Raw genomic sequence first — 17912 nt, forward strand, 5'->3', positions numbered from 1 at the left:
AATCGGGACATTTAAAAGTATTGTTGCGTTAAATGTATGAAGCTGACTGAATCCATGACTTCAAAGCTCCGTCTGACTCGAATATCAGGAATTTCTCAAAATGCACGCTAAACAACGTTGTAGCGACCGCTAGCAGGCGCACGAGCATCACTATCCGCAGCTGCAATAGTGCCCTCCTTCAGCAGGCGCATCAACTCACGCATAGCAGTAGTGACGGTAATTTCGGTTTCACCCTCCACCAAAATATAGAGCTTTGGTGCTTCGCCGGTGGCAGGCTCTTTACCCGTAGCATAGAAGTTACCCTTGGTTGTGATAGAGGTACCGGTAGACTCGAGGATCTTGGCGACATTCGTGCGATTGGTGACGGCCCAGCGAGCTTTCTCTGTAAGGTTATTAGATCATGTTCTTTTTTGTGATGGGGAGGGGATATAGGGATGAGGATGAACTTACGGGGGAAATCGTTGATTTCAAGGGTAGCGTGGAACGCGCCAGCGTCGGGTCCACGGTTGTCGATGGGGACACCGGAGCGCATGACACCGGCTCGGCTGAGACGAGCGTGGATATCAGCGACAGCTGAGCCGACCTTGTCGAGGGCATTCGCTCCACCGGCGGGGTCTTTCTCGGTTCTGTGCACTGTGATCTTGCCATCCAGGTCGATACCCTTGGGCACACCAATGAGCTGTTGGGGAGGAGCGGGGGCGGCAGCGGCAGCAGCAGCGGCCGCCGCCGATTGAACAGATGAAAGGGCTTTGTTGAATCGCTCATCATCCTTTGCCTTCTTTTCTTCTTTGTCCTCCTCATCGTCGCCCTCGCCTTCTTCGCCGGTTTTGTAAGTGCGGCGCTCACGATTACGCGCCGACTCACGTTCTTGATCAAGACGTTCAAGACCCTTACCACCAAATCCAGCGGTAATTGCCTTCTCTTTTCCGGTCCTGATCTTCTCTAGGAAAGCGTCGACCATCTTTTGCACAGGCTCGGGAATCTCCTGTCCACTTTGTTTGAGTGCCTTGGCGATATCAACAGAATAACGGCCTTGCTCTTCCATCAGGAAAGTAACAGCAGTACCAGTGTTACCGGCACGGCCAGTTCGGCCCGCACGGTGAACATAGTCCTCTAAGTGGTTAGGCGCGTCGTAATTGACGACAAGCTTGAGTTGCTTAACGTCAAGACCACGGGCCGCAACTGAAGTAGCGACCAAGACGGGGAAGATACCAGCCTTGAAGTCCTCAATGGTGGAGTCACGATCAATTTGGTCCTTACCGCCATGGATGGACATGCATGGGTAACCCTTGCGCATGAGCTCCTTCAAAAGGGTATCTGCCGACTCTTGACGATCCACGAAAATTAAGGAGCGGGCATCTTCATTGGCGTCGTCTGAATAGAGATTACCCAAGAGCTCAAGAAGACGAACGAACTTTTGGTCCTCATTGCGAACCTCAACGATCTGTGTAATTTCGGGAGCGACAACACTCTTGCCGCCTACTACAATCTCCACAGGCTTCTTTAATGTCTTTCGGGCCAAAGCCTCCATGTTGCGAGGGAATGTGGCAGAGAACAAAACAGTTTGACGATCAGGTCTAACATTAGCCATAATCTTCATAACTTGAGGCTCGAAGCCCATGTCGAACATGCGATCCGCCTCATCGAGAACAGTGTATGTCACTCGTCTCAGATTAATCACTCGTCCACCATTCGCTGCAAGCAGATCAATCATACGACCAGGAGTACATACGACGACCTCTGCACCTCGCTTCAATTCGGCGATCTGATCCTTGATCGGGGCACCGCCATAAGCACACACAGCACGGAGACCCAAGGCCTTCAAGAACGGTTTACAGTCCTTGTGGATTTGTGTGGCCAATTCACGGGTTGGTGTCATGATAAGCCCAATAGGGCCTTCCATCATGTCGAGTGGCCGTTGATCTTTAATGTGTCGGAACATGGGGATGAGGAATGCCATGGTCTTACCGGAGCCAGTTTTCGCAACGCCAATAACATCACGGCCAGCCATGATGGAAGGGATTGCTTGTGCCTGGATGGATGTAAGGCAATCAAAGCCCAGTCGATCAACAACATCGAGAGTCTGCACACCCAATCCGCACTGTGCCCACTTCTGTACCGGCTTTGGGATATCGGCACCGCGCACCTTGATGCCATCAAGCTCGGCGCGTAAGACAGCAGTCTCGTCCTCGGTCATGCTAGCAAGATCGGATGGCTCGTGATAGAACTCCTTGCGGAAGGGTTCATACTCAGCCTTCGCATGGTCCACTGTCGGAATCTCTTTCTTCTTTTTCTTGTTTGCAATGGCGAGGACATCATCTGCATCATCTTCTCCAACAGCCGTAATAGCGACATCCTCTTCATCTCCGAACATAGCCTGCGGTTGTTGTTCTTTCTTTTTGGAGAACTTCGCACCGAACTTCTGCTGTGGGGCGGCGGTGTCACCAAGTCCAGACATGAAAGCGTCTAAAGGATCAATGTCTTCATCGACCTCCATCTCGGTAGATTCGACTGGCTGGGCTGGTAAATCTTCCATGGGAACGTCTCCATTTGGTTGAGGCTCGGATTTTCCATCGCCTTCCGACTGAATCGCATTTTGGAGGCGCTCTTCTCGTCGTTCCGCTGCTGCTCGAGCTGCCGCTGCAGCATCCTCCTCGGTGGCATCTTCTTGCATGTCGACATCATCGTCTACAGCATCATCTACAGCATTATCTTTGCCATCATCAAGGGGAGGAGTTGGGAGTCGCTCGAGCTTCTTGCGAGTAGTCACCTCCTCATCAAAACCTAATGTTCGAGTAGCCGTAGATTTCTCCTTATCGGAAGGCGGTTTCGCTCCCAGCCCAAAGCCACTCACATTTCCTTTAGGTTTCAAGGGAGCAGATGGAGCAGTCAATGGTTTTGCCGCAGTCTTTGCGGGCTGAGGAACATCGATATCGATACCGAGAACATCCTTGGAGACGGAAGAGTTTGTCGCATTCTTGGCAATAGCTTTCGGATCGAATTTTCCAGGGTATGGCGTAGCGGCCGGGAAGTCCGTTGGTGTTACGGGGGTATTAGGCGATCCAACAGCTGAAGTAATACCCGTCTTTCGATCAATCGCATCTAAAATGTTCCGAGGACCAGTAGCAGCCTCTTCCCGTTCTTTACGTTCGCGTTCGGCCGCTTGTTTCTGCTTCCAGGCTTGCAGCTTGGCGAGTCTCTCAGCTTTCTTCTGCTCGTCTGCCTGGGCGGCGGGCGTAGGCGCGGGGGTCGACTGTTTCGATGGCTGAGGAAGAAGATTAGCAGAGAATTCCGATTGCTGAAAGAAACATCGTCTTTTGGGATAGCTTACCTCGCGGGTTCCTGATCTAGAACGTCGGCTTGCACCACGGTCACGGCTATCTCCCCGTCTAGCTTTGGGCTTCAAATCAGCAGAATCATCTAGGCGCCTGCGGTCGTGGTCGCGTGAATCATCTCGCCTTGGCCGATAATCTCTATCACGGCTCCTCCTCCGATAATCATCTCTGTCTCTGGAGCGTCGGCGGTCTCGAGATCGCTCTTTGCGATTGGGTCGGTATGTGTCTTCATCGCGTCTGTCTAGGGAGCGGTCGCGCCGGCGGAATCCGTCTCTGCCGTGATCGCGATCACGGTACCGGCGCTGGATACGGTGAATGTTATTAGAGGGGGCTCTCAACGTCTGCGATGCAGGTGGGTTGGTACGTACATCTGGGCTGCGGGATCGTCGAAAGTTCCGTCCTTCATCCCGCCGGCTTCGGTCGTAGCGGTCATCATCTCTGCGAGGACGCTTGGATGAAGAAAAAGTGCTGCCTACAGGAGATGGTGAGCGAGTATCCCCGTGGCGAGCCATTGTTGCAGGCCAACGATGTGTGAGTATTACTGGAACTCAAGAGCACCGGGGAAGTATTAATTCCGAGCAAAGAGACCTGGGTGTTATCACCAGAGTCCCATATATCGCTCACTTAATCAGTCAGTCGATAAAATGCCTTCAAATCTTTAACGTTGATCTGTCGGGAAAAGAAAGGTGGGCCCGATGATACAGTGCCGACCGCTTTCGCCTTCCATGTGCTAGCCATAAAGGGACTTTTTCAAACCTTAATCACCTGACACGCTAATCTTGAAATTAATGGCACGTAAATAACGTGTTTTGTACTGACAAAGTAATAAATATCTCACTAGATCGGTGAGGTGCAGGGTTCGATCCAAGCAAAGGTCAAAACTTCATGGATGGAAGAGAGTTGTGATGCTACTGTATACTGAAAAAAAATTGGTCAACTCACTGCGTTGAAGCTGTGAAATCCGCTCGATAATTTTCTTTCATTTCCGCATACGTAGATCTCCAGATTAACTCAGAATCAAGATTTATGTTTTGTTTCTTAAAGTCGGAAGGTGTCTTGGCCACGGTTGCTGTACGGAATATCACCTGACAGTGGGGGTCAAGAATAGATCTGCGGGGTAAGAGCGACTCTGTCCAGAATTCTGAAGTATTAGTTCAGGAGGTGCTAGATATGTCTTCCATATCATTCGCCCATGGAAACTCGGGTAATCAGGTGGGAGTCAACTACGGGACGATAATTCTGCCACTAGGTAAGTTTCAAGTCAATAAAACCAAATCGAATGTACTAACACCTATCTTCCGGCTCCAGCACAAGACTCCTCAAAAAACTCCGGTGAGGGCTTTGAGTTAAAGTATTACACCCTATTTTCAGGCAAGTGTTGCTAATAAAGTTATATATCTATAGCTCAATGCTTTAACGTCCCCTTTGATCTTACTGCTGTGCCTATAATCGAAAGCTTCGTGGGAAGACAAGCTGAACTAGATTCCCTTTGGCAATTTTTACAGCCAACAGATTCCCAAGCACGAAAAGTTGCAGTTCTTCACGGCCTTGGTGGAATAGGAAAAACACAGCTGGCGGTCCGTTTCGCACGGGAACATAAAAACAACTTCAGCGCTATATTCTGGTTAAATGGTAAAGATCGAGGGACGTTATTGCAGTCTTTGAGCTCATTTTTGCCTCGATTACCAGGACAGGCCCTGAAAAATGAAGCCACTAATGACGAGGAGCTGGAACAGCGAGCTAGAGAAGTGCTAAAGTGGCTAGAAAAAGATGGTAACTCGCGCTGGTTAATCATATTTGACAATATCGATCAATACTCCCCAGTTAATAGCGCCGTCGGGGATACATATGACATCGGAAAGTTTTTTCCTACCGTAGATCATGGCTCTATTCTCATCACTTCTCGACTGCCAGAGCTCACTGAGCTAGGAGAGTCCTTTCCAATGCACAAGCTTCACTCGAAGGAGGCTATTCAACTTCTCTTGAAAAACAGTGGCTTATCAAAAGGCAACACCGTTAAGGAGCTTACGGGAGATCCGGGTAAGATGTTATCCTAGATATTGACCTTGAAAATAATATTAATATATCTAGATACCCTTACCCTTGCCGACTGTCTCGATGGACTCCCACTGGCGATTATTATTGCGGCGGCATATATGCGCGAAACTGGGACTAGCATTACTCAGTACTTAAGATATTACCAAGAGTCATGGTCTAATCTACAGTCTTTTTCGAGCCCTGGGCGTCAGTACCAGCAAGGTAATATGCTAGAGACATGGAAAATCTCATTTTATGAGATTCAAAATCGGCATTCGAACGCAGCACAGCTTCTACTACTATTTGCCTATTTCGATAATCGTGATATTTGGTATGAGTTATTAGAGAGTGCTTCTAATAGCTCCGTAGTTCCAGGTTGGCTCGAAAGAGCTATATCGAGTGAACTTGAGTTTAAAGCTTGCGTGAAGCCTCTGATAGGGTTCTCTCTTCTTCAAACAAAGCCACAAGAAGGAAGCTATACTATGCATCCTGTGGTACAGGATTGGTGCTTCCACATGGCCAGTATAGATATGGATACGAACCCTACCCAGCTTTCCGAACTAGCATTAATATGCGTTGGATACTCGGTCCCTATGGCAAGTGAGCGTGATTATGCAGAGCTAGAGCGACGGCTTCTTCCACACGCGACTGCTTTATATACCAGAAAATTCTCGGCTGCTGCTGACAATATTGCCGTTTTGGGAGGGCTTCATAGACTTGGAAGTCTTTACTCTGATCAAGGGAGACTGAAAGAGGCAGAGGAGATGTACCAGCGGGCACTGGCAGGCTATGAGAAGGTCCTCGGTCCAGATCATATGTCTACCCTTGATATAGTCAACGACCTTGGAAATCTCTACTCTGATCAAGAGAAGCTAAAAGAGGCAGAGGAGATATACCAGCGAGCACTGGTAGGCTATGAGAAGGCCCTCGGTCTAGATCATACGTCTACCCTTAATACAGTTAACAACCTTGGCATTCTCTTCTCTGATCAAGGGAAGCTGAAAGAGGCAGAGGAGATGTACCAGCGAGCACTAGCAGGCTATGAGAAGGCTCTCAGTCCAGATCATATATCTACTCTCAATACTGTCAACAACCTTGGCCTTCTCTACTCTGATCAAGGGAAGCTGAAAGAGGCAGAGGAGATGTACCAGCGAGCACTAGCAGGCTATGAGAAGGCCCTCGGTCCAGATCATACGTCTACCCTTAATACTGTCAACAACCTTGGCAATCTCTACTATAATCAAGGGAAGCTAAAAGAGACAGAGGAGATATACCAGCGAGCACTGGCAGGAAAAGAGAAGGCCCTCGGTCCAGATCATACGTCCACCCTTAATACAGTCAACAACATTGGCCTTCTCTACTCTGATCAAGGGAAGCTGGAAGAGGCAGAGGAGATATACCAGCGAGCACTAGCAGGCTATGAGAAGGCCCTCGGTCCAGATCATACGTCTACCCTTAATACTGTCAACAACCTTGGCAATCTCTATTATAATCAAGGGAAGCTAAAAGAGGCAGAGGAGATGTACCAGCGAGCACTAGCAGGCTATGAGAAGGCCCTCGGTCCAGATCATACGTCCACTCTTGATACAGCCAACAACCTTGGCAATCTCTACTATAATCAAGGGAAGCTAAAAGAGACAGAGGAGATATACCAGCGAGCACTGGCAGGCTATGAGAAGGCCCTCGGTCCAGATCATACGTCCACCCTTGATACAGCCAACAACCTTGGCAATCTCTATTATAATCAAGGGAAGCTAAAAGAGGCAGAGGAGATATACCAGCGAGCACTGGCAGGCTATGAGAAGGCCCTCGGTCCAGATCATATGTCCACCCTTAATCTAGTCAACAACCTTGGCAATCTCTACAAAGATCAAGAAAAGCTGAAAGAGGCAGAGGAGATTCACCAGAGAGAACTCCCAGACAGTCAGAAGGTCGCACATCTCCATGATAACACGGCACGGCGGGCTATAGAGAAATTTACTAGATGGCTTAGATAATAAGTGTGAAACAACTGCATACTCACAATGGGTCTGGAAAGAATGGCCATGTCACCGCAATATATTCTCTGCATGAGTTTACTACACTAATAATAATGACAGCGTCAGCTCTGTATGGTGAGGATATCATGCGGTAGATTAGACCTATCTAATGGTGGGCCTGCTATGTTTACATCTGGAAAATTACATGAACAGATACCCCAGTTGGTATTTTACTTGTTCCGAGTTATACGATTCACCTTTGGAACAGATCTTGAAATACAAGACCAACCAAATATGGATGAGCGTACCATGTGATTAGGGTTTAAAAGAGCTTTTATGTATTGCTCGACATGGAAGGCGATAGCGGTCGGCACTTTACCTATCAAACTTCCATTGAGGCTATTTTCGCGGCAAATTGGAGGGATCGCTGTCATGTGACCTACGCAGTTACAAGCTAAACCCAAAACAGAAAGAACCAAACGAAGCTCGGACGCGCGACCCTTGACCAGCCACCGCTTGCGTCAGGATAGCCCCTTCCACCCCATTTGCTTATTTTTGAGCTTAGAATTCTGCTCCGCACCGTCAAAGGCATTGACGCGACTTACCCGTACTACGCTAAATATCTCGATTTTCCAAAACAATCGCCAAAAACCCTCCATGGCTTTGCAGTGGGTCAATCGCGCAGGTGCGCTGCGGCACCTGCACCTCGGCGATGCCTTATTCCGCCCTAGTCGTGTGGTTGCAGTGCAGAACCAACTTCGTCGGCTTTGCATATCTAGTCAGTCTCAATCAAAGACTGCACGAATTGGAGGCTTCTCGTCCATCACTTCGCAACAAACCCACTCATTCGCGACCGATGCCACTACAAAGCCCAAGCGATCCACCAAGTCTACCGATGGCAAGACCAAGAGCACCACGGCGAAGAAGACCAAGACCAAAGCTAAGGCCACGAGCAAGCCTAAGCCCAAGCGCCAGTTGACCGAGAAACAGAAGGAGGCTAAGGAGAAGCAGAAAGCTCGTGAGCAGTTGAAGGAGCTCAAGGAGATCGCCCTGACATCTCCGAAGAAGCTTCCTCAGTCCGCATACTTGCTTGCTGTGAAGGATAAGATGCCAGAGGTCAGGACTGAAGGCCAGACCCAGAAGGAGATCTTCACAGCTACTGTCGAAGTTGTGAAGGGTCTCTCTCCGCTTGAACAAGAGGTAATAATCGTCCATACAACAAACAGCATAACCTTAGCATCAATGAGTCAATTCCTGTACTAACTAACTCCGAAATAGCGATTTCAACACCAAGCCGACCAGAACAAAGCTACCAACGAGGCTGCGTACGCCGATTGGGTTCAGACTCACACCCCACTTCAGATCAAGGCGGCCAACATTGCGCGCCGTCAGCTTGCAAAGCTTCTGGGTAAGCCCTGCCGTCTCATCAAGGATGAGCGTCTCGTCAAGCGTCCCGGCACTGCCTACATTCAGTTTGCGAAGGAGCGCAACCAGAGCGGTGATTTCAAGCACATGCCCGTACCACAGATCAGTCTGCGTATCAGGGACGAGTGGAACAACCTGACTGAGTCGGAGAAGGAAGTAGGTCGATTTAGAACCCGAAAGAAGACGAACAAGTTGCAGTCTGCTAACAAGATACTCTCTAGCCTTATAACAAGCTAGCCGTTGAAGATAAGGAGCGCTACATTCGTGAGCACCAGGAAGTTTACGGCGAGCCTGCTAAGTTCACCACCAAGTCGGAATCAGCATGAGAATGATATCTCTTGTCTTTTTGTCGACAATCAGTCTCAAATGATGTTTTCGTACTGTACTGGAGTAGGGTTTTCAAGGTCTAGGGAAAGGAATTGGATCCCTGGGTATGGAGGTTGCGTTTATTCTGTTCTGTTGTGTCCTGTTTTGTTCTGCTCACAATTCCCGATGCCGCTCGATTCTCTGACCATTTCCTTTGTCGCTGTATTGTAGCTTGCGTCTTTTTTCTTGGTAATGCCACACCCTCTGTACTTTTCTCTCTTTATAACACCCTAGTTTTGACACATCAAACAAACTAGAATAATGACCGGATATTGACCTGAGTACAATTCTCCATACGTGTGGGTGTGGGACTTCTGCTTAAACTAAAATAGTCTCCATTCTCCGATCTCCGAGGCTAAGATGAATACGGTGATCAATTCTTGATCGTGGAGTCGCTCGTTTATCGCATCAGTGGGGTTTGGAGTCGGCCAAAGTGGCGGTGAGTAAAACGGCGTGTCTGGCGTGCAGAGGAGCCCAAAGTGGCCCTTTCTCTGCAGAGGGGCTTGCACTGTGGCAAATTGGACATAGATGGAAAATTGGGAGACAAAAAAAAGAAAAATGAGAATGGGAATGGAGATGTTGAACCTCCTAGCACTGGCCTTGAAAAGGGATGAAGGAGTATAGTATGTAGGGTGATAAGTGTAAGAGAGCGGTATACTCCATACTTATTACTCGTTTTAAGGACTCCGTACCCAAGGACAAGGACAAGACAAGAAGTACCTGCTCCGAGTCTCCACAGCTAGGCGTCCCTGCATTGTGCTAGTAACCCGCAGTCCAAGTAGATACCCAGTCCTTATGATTGCAATTGTTTTTTGTTTATTATGATTGTGATTCCATGCAGACGGGCGTACCCGCAATCTAGTCGGGCATCTATGGTACATGTCTAGTGCGATCCGTGGAAAACCAAAGAAATGAGGGGCTCAAGAGATACATCCATGGAAAGGGAATCATGCGGTGAACTGCGATAATAATAAGAATAAATACCTAATAGAATGTGAGCAGATGCAGCTACTCAGTCCCCTGCTTAGGAAGAGCAGGGACCTCTTCCCGGTGGTCTGGTTTCATGGTTGATGGAATGATGGAGGGGGACGCTTGTTATCGATAGGTGGCTTGGGCTGCTGCATCCTGTACGTTGCGCATATCAGTCCGTGCGAGGGGAAGTCGAGTATGTATGTAGATACTCTGTGCGGAGTAGCATTGTCCAGGAGAAGAGCAGGTTTCAAGTTATTGGAAAGGTTTATTTTGTTGAATGTGATCAGAATTGATAGTAGGTGGGAGTAGTATAGAATCCTGGTTGATAGTTCGTCGATCTCATCCCAGCCTTCGATTTTATTTAATTTTATTTGATTTTTCTGACGGACAAAATAAACCTTGGATCTCCCGGCTGTTCATCTGCTTTGGTTTCAAGATTAAAAGTGAATGAAGTCAAATCCGAAGTAAATCTACAGTTGTTTATTTAATTTTACCGTGAAAAGTTCACAATACCCGTCAGTGGTGGTGGTGATCGATCTACCGAAGGAAAACACTGTATGTGATGATCACCCAGCACCCACCGCCCCGTACTTCCCCATCCCTACCCTCCTGATCCTCTTTTTTTCGTCCTGGAAACTCTGAATGCAAAATCTCTAAGTTCTCTCCCAGTGTCCACTCGACTCACCTTCAAATAGGGAGAATAAGCAACAACCCAACAAAACACCCCTTATCGAACCCCCCAAAAACCCTCCTTATCGTCTATCGGTGTGCGACGATATCCGAATCAAGCTCGAGAACCCAAATCGCGCCGGTCGTGCAGGGAGGCTATCGTGTCATTTTGTTTGCTATCTACGACGAAATTCGCCTTTCAACAGAATCCCCGATTCTAAATATCGCATCATACGCACACATATACACTACGTCAACTACGTCCCATTCGTCGCATTCTTGACTCATTGTAGTGGGAACCACCACAGGAACCCTCTCCATATTTACCCCATGTGTTCCTCCGCCACCACGAAAGGTCGGAGTCACTGTTGAGTGAGCTAGCTACAGAAATTATAATTTACAACAAAAATTCGCATGCGACACCGCCATGGCGACCATTACATGTGCTCGCGCCGATACCGCCGTCGACAGGATGAGGCTGGACACACCGCTGCTCCCGAAGTACGAGAAGGTGCAGATTCAAAAGCAGCACTGGGTAAATATCGTGGAGGAACTCCTGGACGATGTGTGGGAGCTACTGGTTCTGCGCTCGGAAAGGAAGAATACAATACCCTGCCAGGGTGGGGACAGTCAGCGTCAGCCGGGAACAGGGACGAATACCAACGCCGCCGTCGAATTGACTTTCCAATCACCGGCGCTACCCTTGTATACTCAGCCGCCGTCCTACGATGACGCAGTCAGCGATTTACCGCCGGGATATGAGACGTTGGATATTCTCGCGGAGCGCAAAATAGGACTGTTGCCAGTGGCACACCCTGCGCTGAGTGAGAAATCGAAATCGAGATCAGCAGGGTGTTTTTTTGATATGTTTAAGGATCGAAAGACGGATGTAGATATTGATTTTGGAAGTCCGGTGGGGATCCGTGAACATAAGAAGAAAAAGGGCGGTGGTGCCAATAAGAAGCCTGTGGCTACTTCGACGCCTGCACAGAATGGCGGGGCCGGCTCGGATGGTGCTGCGGATGACACCGCCAATGGTGATGGTGGAGGAGATGCGGGAAGTGGTGGAGGCGGAGATGGAGATGGAGGAACGGGAGGTGATGGAGGCGGCGGTGATGATGGTTGGGATGATTGGGCTGCAGCTGGGTCAAAAAAGAAGACCAAGAAGGAAGAGGAGGAAGAAGAGGCGGAGCGCATCGCTAAAGAAGAAGAAGAAAAGAAGGCCGCTGAAGCTGCTAAGAATCTCAGCTGGGCTGACGATGATGGCGGCGGCGCTGATGATGGCTGGGCTGGCCTTAAGAAGAAAGGCAAGGTATGATATTCCGGCATTGGCTATTTGTACGACAATTTACTAAAATTGGAACTATAGGGAGATGCCCCTCTGGATGATTTTCAGGACGTCGGTCTAAATGATGGAGCGCCACAGCTGGATTTGAACTTCGACTCGGCTCCTAAGACGGGCGGGACTGGTTTTGGTTTTGGCGGCTGGGGCAAAGACTGGGGATCAGGCAATAAATGGGGTCTTGGGGGTGAACCACCCAAGGAAGAACCTAAAGATAATAATCCCTGGGGATCAGGCAAGAGCAAGTCGAAGACCCCCGGTGGGTTTGACTTTGGTGATTTGGGTCCTGCCCCCGGAGAAGAGTCCAAGCCAGACGATGACTGGGGGTTGAGTACCTCATCCAAGGATAAAAAGAAGAAAAGCTTGCTTGATACGGAACCCGAGCCTGAGCCTGAGCCTGTAGCTGAACCTGAACCTGAACCCGAGTCTGAACCGGAGCCTGAACCCATCAAAGATATTACGACTGAGTCCTGGTACCTAGCCTTGAACAGCAAGGAAAAGCGCAAGGCAAAAAAAGAACACGAAAAGAAAGTAAAGGATGCACAGACGGCGGCAGAAGCCAGGGCTAAAGTCAAAGAGGAGGCTAAAAAGGCCAAGGAAGAAGAGCGGCTCGCCAAAGAAGAGGAGGAAAGAAAGGCCCAAGAGGAGGCAGAATTGAAAGCCCAGGAAGAGGCAGATCAGAAGGCCAAGGAAGAAGAAGAAGCCAAGAAAGCTCAAGAAGAATCCAATGACTGGGGTTGGGGTATGACGTCTAAGAAAGATAAAAAGAAGAAGAAGATTGATCTTCTAGCAGACCCGTTACCTGCCGCACCTGATCCACCAGCCGAGGATGACTGGATGGGTAGCTGGGGTACTTCTACGAAGGATAGAAAGAAGAAAGACAAGATCGAACCTGAGCCTGAGCCTGAGCCCGAGCCCGAACCTGAACCAGAGCCGGAACCCGAACCTGAACCAGAGCCCGAGCCTGAACCTGCTGAGCCACTTGATCCTCTTTATGAAGATTGGGACAATATCTCCTCTAAGGAACGTAAGAAGCGCGAAAAGCAATTAGTTCGCAAAGGACTTCCTGTTCCTGGGAAAGATGGCTTCGAGCTTCCATCCGATAAGCCAGCCGAGCCAGAGCCAGAGCCAGAGCCAGTCCCCGAGCCGGAACCGGAACCCGAACCAGAACCAGAGCCAATTCCTGAACCTGAGCCCGAGCCTGAGCCAGAAAAGCCAGCCGAGGACGATACATGGGGATCTTGGGGCGTGACCAAGACTAAAAAGAAGAAGAAGGGCAAGGATATTGACGAGCCCCCACCTCGTGCTCCGACTCCGCCGGCTCAAGGTCTTACCCCCGAGCCCGAAGCAACTAATGATGCTGGAGATGACATCTGGGCAGATCTGGCCCCCAAGACCTCTAAGGGCAAGAAGACAAAAGCTCTTGAGCCACCGAAAGAAGAGAAGCCCGCGGCGAAGGGTTTCTGGGCAACGCTTACAGGTGGTTCAGCCCCTAAGGCCAAGGCTACGAAGAAGGAAGAGCCACCAAAGGAAGATGATCTTCTCATCGACATTGGAGACGATCCTCCTGCTGAACCCGAACCTGAGCCCGAGCCGGAACCTGAGCCAGAGCCAGAGCCTGAACCTGAGCCCGAACCTGAACCTGAGCCGGAGCCTGAGAAGTCTAAGACGAAGAGTGGCAAGCTTTCTGTTGCTGAACGTATCAAGGCTCTGGAGCAGTCCAAGAGTAAGGGGAAGGAAGAAAAGACCAGCTCTAAGTCCAAATCCAAGGAGAAGAAGGTCGAGCCAGAACCCGAACCAGAGCCAGAGCCTCCAGCAGAAGAGCCTGGTAAAAAGTCCAAGTCTAAGAGAGACGCCGAAGAAGAGAGAGAACGCTCACATGACTCCGTTCCAGGGAGCTTCCCTGATGAACCCCCCGCCGAGCCTGAACCTGAACCTGAGCCAGAACCTGCACCTGAGCCCGAGCCCGAGCCAGATCTCTCAAAAATGTCAAAAAAGGAACTAAAGAAATACAAGAGAGCACAGGCCGCGGCCGAGGCTGCCAAGGAGCTAACTCCGCCCCCACCCCCAGATGAGCCGCCAGCCCCAGAACCGGAGCCTGAGGCTGAAGCTGATGTGGCTGACGCGGATAACGGTGCACCTCCAACACCACCCCCTGAAGAGCCAGAAGAAAAACCCGCGAAATCCTCTAAAAAGGATCGCGCTAAAGCTGAACGTGCCAGTACATCTGGATGGGGATTCTTTGGCGCTGCAGCACCGCCAAAGAAATCAAGCAAAAAGGAGAAACCTCCTAAGGAGCCAGAGCCAGAGCCAGAGCCGGAAGCTGACCCGGAACCCGAGGCAGCACCAGAGCCTGAACCAGAAGCAGTAGTCGAGGAACCAGAAGCCCCGCCAGAGGAAGTGCCTCCAAAAGAACCACGTAAAGAAAAGAAATCTTCCAAGGTCAAAGAATCCCGAAAAAAAGAGTCCAGTCGCGAAGAGCCGCCTTCAGCTGCGCGATCAAAACCATCAAAGTCTCGACCAAAAGAGTCTGACCAAGAAATTGAAAGATCGTCTACATCAGACCGTGAAAAGAGAAAAGAACGCGACGCGCGCACCTCCAAGCAGCAACGTGCCTCAACACTGTCTAATTTCATCCTGGGTGCTCCTCCATCCGCGCGAACCAAGTCAACACGTAAGCCGACCACATCAAAATCGGACTCTAAGCCTCCATCGCGACGCCCGTCTGCGGATGCAGATGCTGAGGGAGGTATGCCATCGCCACCTCCAGAAGACCAGCCTGAGATGCCGGATAAGGCAGCCAAGTTGATGGGTATGAGTGGCTCCAAATCCAAGCGAGACCGTCCAAGAACAGAGCGACGGAAGTCAGGTAAGCAACATCCGGACTCTTACAATCTAGGACCTGATTTAATCAGTACGTTTTTAGCTCCTCGTGATCCCTATGCAATCGATGAGGACGACATGGTCATGGTTGATCCAGAAGATGCGGAAGGTCAGTCGCCCAAGGAAGGCTCCAAGGGATCTGCACCTTCGAAGCGAAAGTCCAGAAGAGAGGTAAGTAATCAAAATTACATGTTCAATTCGAAAACATTGCTAACCGCCCGGACCAGCCACGCTCAAGAGCCGACGAAGATGATCCTATTATGGTTGACGCAGACCAAGGTCCTTCCGGTCCTGATGACGCCGTGTTCGTCGACGCCCCGTCGAGAGATCCAAGAGAACGGCGTTTGAAGCGCAGCAGCGCAGCTCCACCTCCATCAAAGAAGCAAGAGTCCGGTGGCTTAATGGGCCTATTTGGATCATTAAGGAAGAACGCAAATCCTCGTCCAGAAATGCCCGAACGACGAAAGTCCCGCTCATACCGTGATGAAGAATCAAGAAATATGACTGAGCCAGAACGTGACGATCCTCGACGAGCAGCAAGACGCGACGACCGTCGCCGCCGATCTGTAAAACCCGACACCGATGCGGAAGGATTCACCACCGATGCCGCAGGTGCAGGTGCAGGTGCTATTGAAACCGAGCCCGAAGATGCCGAAGCCCGCAAGGCAGCACGTCGAGCGAAGCGCTCGTCTCGACAAGCTCCTTCCGACGCACGAGGGCTAGACCCTCGAGAAGCCGAAGAACGCGAAGAGCGCCGTGCAAGACGCAAAGAAAAAGAAAGAGCACGCGAAGAAGCAGCTCAACAAGCTCAAGAAGAGGAAGAAGAACGTCGTCGTGTACGTCGCGCAGCACGAGAAGAGCGTCGTCTCCGAGAAGAACAAGCAGCTCGTGAAGCCGAAGCCGCCGCCGAAGCCGAAGCCGCCGAACGTCGCGAACGTCGCCGCGTCCGCAAAGAAGAATTAGCCGCAAAGGAGATGGCCTCAAAAGCAAAACGCCGCCGTTCACGCGTCGTCGAAGAACCAGCACCAGCACCAGATTATCCACCCGATGAACGTCGCCGTGGCTCACGTACAGAGGATTCCAAGGCTCGCCGTAGGCCTCGAGTAAATATCCCAGAACAACCTCAAGAACAGCCCTACATGGCGGGTGGACTCAACCACGGTGCCCAGAAGCCAGACAAGACATCCTCATGGGTCTATTCACAAGCCGATGAACCACCAGAGCCACCACCGATTGTCCCTACATTCATCGACATGCCTCCTGCAGCAGCAGTCGCTGCCGAAAATCTAAACGCCCATTCTCTATCCTCAGACGAAGAAGCGCGTCGCTCCTCCCGCCGCCGAGCTCGTCGCCGCGCTCAGGGTGATATGCCAAGTGAAGAAATGGATGATGCACGCTCTCGTCGTCGCGGTTCGCGTCGAGATCCAAAGAGTAGCTCCGGTAGCGGTGACTACGAACGTGATCGTGGTATGAAATCATACGGAAGTCGACAGGGCGCTCCTCCGCCTCCAAGCTCTGGAGCTAAGAAATCAAGCTGGTTGCGCAAACTTACCAGTTTTTAATCTTGACAGATGGCGTTGCATTGCAAGCTTTGTGAATTATCATTGATGTCTATGTATGGTTCGGCTCTTTACTTGATATTAATGTTTTTCTTTTCCGTTTCCTATTTTCTGTTCCTTCACGTGTTTCATTGTTTGATTATTGGACCTGATGATTGTATGTTGGTTATGCTTTGGTTTTATGATGGGTTTGGTTTTGGTTTTGGTATTATGTTCTCTTGTTGAATATTCCCCTGTTTCTAGTTTACTTCCCTACTTCCCTACCTACTCACTCAGTGTTGCCTACCCGACAATATCCTGGGTATAGGCTATGTTTCACGACAGATACGAAATGATTGTATGACATGCTCTATACTCAAAATGAATTCATTCTTCTCAAGACCCAAAAATAAATATTAAATCATTATACCAACAAATACATAGGCGATAAACGATAAACAACACCAAACATCACATGGCACCGAGATTCCATGGGGTTAAGTTATGGTTTTACGAGGGTGTCCCTGAGCCTTGGGTCGAACAGAGATTTTTCAAGTCAGAGAAGGATGACGCGAAGAGTGGCACGCCAATAATTCGAATGAGCGCGCGAAGAGCACGAAGGGGAAAAAATTGAACAAGCCGAACATCGAATAGAGTAGCTCAACATCCAAAAAGCTTCGAGTCAAAGGCTCTTTCTTGTTCGGGTTGAGTCACGGCGAATTTGGAGGCAAGGCATTCCGGATTCATGGTAGCCCACCTGAGCAAGGCTGAGATGAGCACGATTGTTGTTAATCTAGCATCACATAAACGACATGTAATGACATCTGATCATCTTCTGCCTCGCTACTAGTAACAGAAGAAACACATAGAAAGGCAGGATGACATGGATCTAGGCGTGGATCGAGGCAGACTAGCATCTGGACCAGCCAGAGTGGTGTAAGTATTACAACCAACAAAGGATCAGCTGCTGTTACATGTGCTCGATAGACTTGTAGACAAAGTCGAGCAGCCACGTTTGTCTAGTCCAATAATGTTGACGATAATAATTGAGAAGACCATTCCAGACATGGTTTTTGTGTCATCGACAGTCGAAGCCAGCGGAGATCATCATTTCTAATAGAGAGCAATGTTTTCACGTAGGTCCACATACAATTGAATATCGTTGTCCGCGCATAGACATAGATATGAGTTTCCGCTTATAAATATTAATCTCTGTGTCTTCAAGTTATCGAGTCTTCATATTGAGGCTGAGGGGAAAAAGCCGTTAACTTTAAGCTTGGACTTCCCGGGGTGGGATAATTGTGCCACGCGGTCGGATTCCATTGGGAGACTCTTATTTCGCCTAAATATATCGAGACAACCTATT

General features: G+C 49.7%; 4 protein-coding genes across 4 annotated transcripts; 3 read left to right on the plus strand and 1 right to left on the minus strand.

Moving 5' to 3' along the window:
- Positions 1 to 107: 107 nt before the first annotated feature.
- N7478_006678 (uncharacterized protein) lies at positions 108 to 3847 on the minus strand (the record flags this gene model as incomplete). Its single annotated transcript, XM_056922892.1, has 4 exons — positions 108 to 382; positions 451 to 3265; positions 3332 to 3637; positions 3704 to 3847. 4 exons carry the CDS (start codon positions 3845 to 3847, stop codon positions 108 to 110), a joined length of 3540 nt encoding a protein of 1179 aa, XP_056780929.1.
- Positions 3848 to 4505: 658 nt separating this feature from the next.
- N7478_006679 (uncharacterized protein) lies at positions 4506 to 7369 on the plus strand (the record flags this gene model as incomplete). Its single annotated transcript, XM_056922893.1, has 4 exons — positions 4506 to 4584; positions 4740 to 4795; positions 4841 to 5375; positions 5427 to 7369. 4 exons carry the CDS (start codon positions 4506 to 4508, stop codon positions 7367 to 7369), a joined length of 2613 nt encoding a protein of 870 aa, XP_056780930.1.
- A 639-nt stretch (positions 7370 to 8008) lies between these two features.
- N7478_006680 (HMG-box domain-containing protein) lies at positions 8009 to 9102 on the plus strand (the record flags this gene model as incomplete). Its single annotated transcript, XM_056922894.1, has 3 exons — positions 8009 to 8551; positions 8630 to 8932; positions 8998 to 9102. The coding sequence occupies 3 exons, from the start codon at positions 8009 to 8011 to the stop codon at positions 9100 to 9102; spliced, it is 951 nt and encodes a 316-aa protein (XP_056780931.1).
- Positions 9103 to 11210: 2108 nt separating this feature from the next.
- Positions 11211 to 16570, plus strand: N7478_006681 (uncharacterized protein; the record flags this gene model as incomplete). The annotated part of the gene is made up of 4 exons (XM_056922895.1): positions 11211 to 12095; positions 12153 to 14994; positions 15052 to 15179; positions 15236 to 16570. The coding sequence occupies 4 exons, from the start codon at positions 11211 to 11213 to the stop codon at positions 16568 to 16570; spliced, it is 5190 nt and encodes a 1729-aa protein (XP_056780932.1).
- Between the last annotated feature and the right edge of the window lie 1342 nt (positions 16571 to 17912).

Source organism: Penicillium angulare, assembly GCF_028827245.1.
Source record: "Penicillium angulare strain IBT 27051 chromosome Unknown utg000004l_segment0_segment0, whole genome shotgun sequence".
NCBI lineage: Eukaryota > Fungi > Ascomycota > Eurotiomycetes > Eurotiales > Aspergillaceae > Penicillium > Penicillium angulare.